The sequence below is a fragment of the Lycorma delicatula genome, chromosome 2 (assembly GCF_047948215.1).
Source record: "Lycorma delicatula isolate Av1 chromosome 2, ASM4794821v1, whole genome shotgun sequence".
Classification (NCBI taxonomy): Eukaryota; Metazoa; Arthropoda; class Insecta; order Hemiptera; family Fulgoridae; genus Lycorma; species Lycorma delicatula.
This window is the reverse complement of record NC_134456.1, coordinates 59,454,441-59,460,440: the sequence shown is the minus strand read 5'-3', so window position 1 is coordinate 59,460,440 and position 6,000 is coordinate 59,454,441. Positions and strand designations below refer to the sequence as shown.

The 6,000-nt window shown below is 30.4% G+C and overlaps 1 protein-coding gene across 8 annotated transcripts in view; it reads left to right on the top strand.

Moving 5' to 3' along the window:
• Positions 1-55: 55 nt before the first annotated feature.
• CROT (Carnitine O-octanoyltransferase) overlaps positions 56-6,000 on the top strand; it is a 46,746-nt gene continuing 40,801 nt past the window's right edge. The window contains exons 1-2 of one of the 8 annotated variants that reach the window (XM_075355380.1): positions 56-168; positions 2,289-2,546. In XM_075355380.1, coding sequence (XP_075211495.1) covers positions 2,292-2,546 — 255 coding nt within the window. In that variant the 5' untranslated portion in view covers positions 56-168; positions 2,289-2,291. The other 7 variants (XM_075355379.1, XM_075355375.1, XM_075355374.1 and 4 more) reach the window with 7 other exon arrangements.

The window sequence follows — 6,000 nt, the reverse complement described above, 5'->3', positions numbered from 1 at the left end:
ACCATTTCTGAGATGTGTGGTTAATTGAAACCCAACCAACAAAGAACACCGGTATCCACGATCTAGTATTCAAATCGGGGTAAAAATAACTTACTTCACTAGGACTTAAACGCTGGAAGACTCGACTTCTAAATCAGCTGATTGGGAAGATGCGTACACCACAAGCCGGTGGGTTGAACTAATTAAATTAAAAAGTATTAACCACACAACTGTTACACAGTTAAATTGTACTTAATGAGTTAGTTCGTCAATTGCACTTCTCACATTCACAAAATCAATCATATGCAAGTATATAAATTTAACACAAATTACATAAAAGAATGTCGGTAGTATAAAATATAAATTTTCTAAATTCTTTCAGAAAATTCACAATGAAACAAACTCCTTTATTTATTTTTTTTAAATAACATTGACGTAACTCTTAAAAATAGCCCATAATTTGAGGGTTAAAATAAAGTTTAAACATTTCCGATGTTGTAGCGGCTCAACTACAAGAACCTTTAGCAGTAGTATATATAGTATTCCTATATTTCAGTGAGTAGTATGGACATAATCTATTTCAATTTTTCTCATCGTTCATTTCTTCTTTATTTAAAAAAAATCCATGGTATGTTAGCTTCCGACTGCATACCTTTTTAAACTCAGTATCTTTACAGAAAAAAGAAATCTGGTAAGACGAATACTAAAATTAGTCGTAAACATTTACACTTTACATATTTTAAGTAAATACTAAAAATTTTTATTTTATAATAGAAGTACTAGTGGATATTTCTTGAAGTTAATCCTCATATACTAGGAAAGTTCGCAGTTAATGTTTCACGTAGAATAAAATAGCGCTACTAGTGGAAGATATGTCACTTATAAACCTATGCGATAATTTGGTTTTATCTATATGATCGAATGCGTATTCGGTACCTTCTAGAATTAACTGTACGATGACGTAAATCTTTATAGGATTAAAAATATAACATATGCCAGGGAAATTTAAACAAAACTGGAGCTAGCCAATCCACTTGCATTTTAAATGCATTAAACAAGGAGAGATGATAATGTTTCAATGTTATTTTATTCCTGTTTACTTACCATAGAGAAATACGAACTCGTTAGACTGGTAAATCTGTGTCGATTAACGCAAGGATTTCCTTTGTCCTTGTACATGAGAACTGAATGTATAAAAAAACCTTTCCCAACCGTACTTTTGGAGGGAGGAATATTAATTAAGATACCCCTTAGTCATTTAGTTTTTGAGGTTAGTCGATTTGTGGAGATTGTAAGGTTTACTAGTAAACGTTTGTTCGGATAAATTGTTTCTTCTAAATGTATCGTTGTTTTTTTGCGTGCCTTTGAATTAGTAGTAATAATATATTGATATCTGTACTTGGTTACATTTGAAGTGAAACAGATATAAAATCTAAGCATTGCAGTACCAGTTTCTAATAATTTTTTCAAAATTGTTAAACTAGTTTCTGTTCATAGCTGTGTGACATTTTAGAAACATATTTTTCAGTTACTGTTTAGGTTGACCAAATTGCTAGTTTGCAAACCACCAAACTTTGATTAAGGGGTTTAATTTAATTATATAGCATTAACATATATTTAAATATTAACACTGCTTTTTAAATTTTAATAGGTACTTAACTGGTTATTTCAAACAGAGATAGAAAAATACAAATATGTGATCATAAAAGGTTATTTCAATAAACTTAAGATACAGTTCATTTAACTTCATAACGAAGCATGATGAAACTTTAAAATGATTAAATTTTTTAAAAATCACCCAAAATTATGGATTTTTTTACTCGTAGCTATAAAAATCAACATCTTAACACACTGAACAATGTGAAGTTTACGCAAACATAAAAATTTGGCAAAAACACCATATAGTAAACAAATATGTTATCTTAGCCTGTGAGTGACTTGATTATGACAGATCACTACAACCATTATATTAAAAGCTTGCAACATAAATATTTAGCTCTAGTTGTGAAGCTTAAATAAAATTAATTAATTGCTTGAGTTTTTGAAACACAATATTTATTTATTTTCACTTTTTTTTGCAATAGGAATTTCATTGAAAGTAGCAATATTTGTTATCTCCATTTTAATTTTTTCTTAATTAGTATTATAAACAAAAATGACTGAAAATTTGAGTCCAAGAATGAAAATTTAGTTTGGGTAGAAGTAGGTAAATAAGTTAGAATATTCTGTTTTAGTTTTAAGATCATTGAATCGTTTATTTATTGTATACTAAAAATATAATTACCTGTGTATTGGTCTTTTTTTTATAGAAGATGGTGATGCTGACCGATATATATATTCTCCCACCTGACAGTAAAGAACGAACATTTCAGTACGATAAAAGTCTTCCTAGTTTGCCATTGCCTTCTTTATCAAATACTCTTACTAGATATCTTGAATCTGTTGAACCATTTGTTACTAGTGAAGAGCACCAACACACTAAACAGATAGTAAAGGAATTTGAAAATGGTATTGGAAAGAAATTACAAGAGATTCTTCAGTTACGAGCTAAAACTGAAAGGAATTGGGTAAGTAAGGCAGCTGTAGAAATTTGTGTTATCTTCATATAAATATTTATAATTTTTTTTTAACTGCATATATTTTATCAAAGGATCAATCCATTTCAAATCATCCAAAAGGTGGTTTCTGATAAAATTAATTTTTTTCTTCATATTCTTACAAATTTAGAATCTTTCATATTTTTTTGGCAGTCATTTTACAGGTACACCAGACAATTTTTGATGTTTGTGGAAATTTTAAAACTTCCTTGTGTTTAAAGATATCAGGCTCAAATTAAAATCATATTAATGTGCATAAAACGTATTTTATTCTATGTCCAGAGAATATTTTGCCTCACACCCAAGAAAATAGCTCAAAAAACTAATTGAAATTAGTGCATCATCACATAAATGAAAAGGGATTTCTTTCAACCTACTCTAAAGAGTGTAAAGAGGGATAAAATCCTCTTATATATTTTATCAAAGGCATTATCACTAAATCACTCGTAACTGATTGTTTCTTTTCTTTAAGAGATACAAAGCTTAGATTCTACATACTTATTACAGACAAGTTCTTAGATAAGTAATGCAATGTAATACGTGAAGGACAAAACCTTAACATCAAATTTATATCTGTTCTCAGATATTTTATTCAAGATTATTGTTATCTATAATGATAAATATATTATTTGTAATGAAAGGTAACATTCATTCTAATTTATCTGCTAATAGGTTTAAAGTTTTCCTTCATATTGTCTCAGTACCCCTTTTCATCCTCTAACTTTTTTAACTCCTCAGAGATTATAAATAAAAATAATCTTTATCTCTGTGGAAATGACTACGTACGAGGGACGATCAGAATATAAGTTACATTCCCTCTGTGAAACAAACACATATTTATAAGATAATTTTTTTTTATTGAACAAAAATTACATATTTTTATCTATTTTTTGATATAATCACAAAGTTTTTCAAAACACTTTTCATACCTTGTGACATGTTTTTCAATTCCACTCTTATGAAATTTTTTTCCAATTTCCTTCAACCATTTTAGGACCACTTCCTTCAGTTCATTATCATCAGTAAAATGCTCTCCTCCCAGGTCTCGCTTGAGAGACAGGTGGTAGTCGCAAGGTGCTAGGTCAGAACAGTAAGGTGGTTGAGACCACACTTCCCACTTGAATTTTTACAGTAACTCCTTTGTCACATGAGTTGAATGAGGAGTAGCATTGTTGTGAATAAAAATGACCCCATTGCTCAATCTTCCAGGTCTTTGATCTTTAATAGCTTTACGCAATTTTTTTAAAGTCTCACACTAAGATTTGGCATGGATTATTGTTCCCCAGGGCATAAATTCACTGTAAAGAATTTCCTCAGAATCGAAAAGACTGTCAGCATAATATTTTGAATATGTGGAAATGTTTACATTTTTTTTGGCTGCGGAAAATTTTTCTCTCCATTCATGTGATGCTCGTTTATTCTCAGGAGTGTAATGAAGTACCCAGCTGTCATCCCCCCGTGATGATTTGTTTCAAAAACTGTGGACCAGTCCTGGAATAACGTTGAAGAAAAGAAAGAGCAGACACAAAATGTCGATGTTTGTGGTTGTCTGTCAACAGATGTGGCACCCATCATGCACACATCTTATGGTAACCAAGCTAAATGTGAATAATCACAAACACAATACCATAATTGATGTTAAGTTCACTTATTCACTAATCGCTCTAATTTTAATGCGCCAGTTACTCAAGATCATTTCATTCACCTGTTCCATGTTACCCTTTGTGTTTCCATTTGAAGGACGCCCAGCATGAAATTCGTCACTCACATTTATTCTTTTGTTTCTGAACATTTGGCACTATTTTGTGATCATGGGGTGCATGATCACACCATATACCTCAACAATTTGGCAATGAATTTCACAACAATTGTAATATTTGCTCACAAAAATCGGATTACTGAACGCACTTCTATGCTGTACGAAACCTCTAGAGGACACACCATATTGACAACACTACACACATACAGAATTGCTGCTGGAGAGCGTGAAGGTAACACAACCAGTGCTGCCACCACAAGACATTAATATATCCTTTTCAGTTCAAGAACACTGCAAGGGTATAACTTATATTTTGATCCGCCTCTCATATATATCAATCAGTTCTCTGTCTATCTGGAAAGTGGGCAATTAGCAATGTGTGAGTCAGTGAGGTATTTTCCATATTCATTTTTACTGATTTCAATGAATTTAACTCCATATTGCTATAAATCAAAATAACTTTTACTTACATCTTAGAATTCCTCTGTAAGAAGTATTAGAATCTAAGCTTTGTATCTATTCAGGAAAAGGGAGAATCAGTTATAAGTGATTAGAAAATATTGCCTTTATGATACTGTGTAAAATATATAATAGGATTTGTAACCTCTTCACTCCCTTCAGAGTATGCTGAAAGAAATCCCTTTGTAGTGATAGCTTACTTAATAAATAAAAGATAACATGAATGAAGTTTTCCACCCTTTTGGTCTTAGCACCCCTTTTTATCTCTCCTTAGAGATTGTTAATAAAAATAATTTTTACTTATCTTACCTGGATACTTCCTTGGAAATGACTATGTATATATCAGATCTCTTGTCTATGTGGAAAGTCGACAGTTAGCAATGAGCGAGCCATCGAGGGATTTTCCATATTCATTTATATCTTATCTAAACAGGGTTATACATTTTACCTCCCTTAGGGTTAAGAGAAAGAAAACTATTATCTAACTATTATTCTGAACCCAAGTGATGAATTTTCTCCTAAATAAAGAAAATCATAATACTTTCATATATCTACTAGTAATTGTACACAATTGCCATTATTTTCAGAAGTTTAGATTATTATGTTGCTTTCAAAACTATGAATACACAAGCTCATTTATCAATATATGACACACAATAACCCAAGAGTATACAAATCAAATTGAAACAAATATTACAGTGTGCAGACACACATGTACACATGTAGCTGTAAATAAAAGGAATAATGCAGAGCATTTCAAATTAAATCATTATTAGGATTTACATCTTTTAGAAAGAGAATGTTAATTCAAAGATATCAACTACAACATATAAGTTTTAGTCATAAAATGACAAGATCGCAACATGCTTCAACAGTAGGAGATTTGCTGTCAGAAACAACTTATTAAATTATCAAATTTATACTAATTTAAACTTTAGATAAACTTACTATACTTAATTATTAATTAAGTGTAATTATACATATAATTAGCTAATTCTACTTTCTAAGCTAACTATAACATTGTATCAGCTAACAAGCCTATACACAAACTTAATATAACCATGTACTAAATAAAAACACAAATAATTCCAAACATTAGCATAACACAAAATTACATTTAAATATAATTTTGGCAACTCAAAGCACTAATCAAAACAATTGCTACTAATAATACAGAGTGAGTAACTTAAAACCGAACCGCTGCAG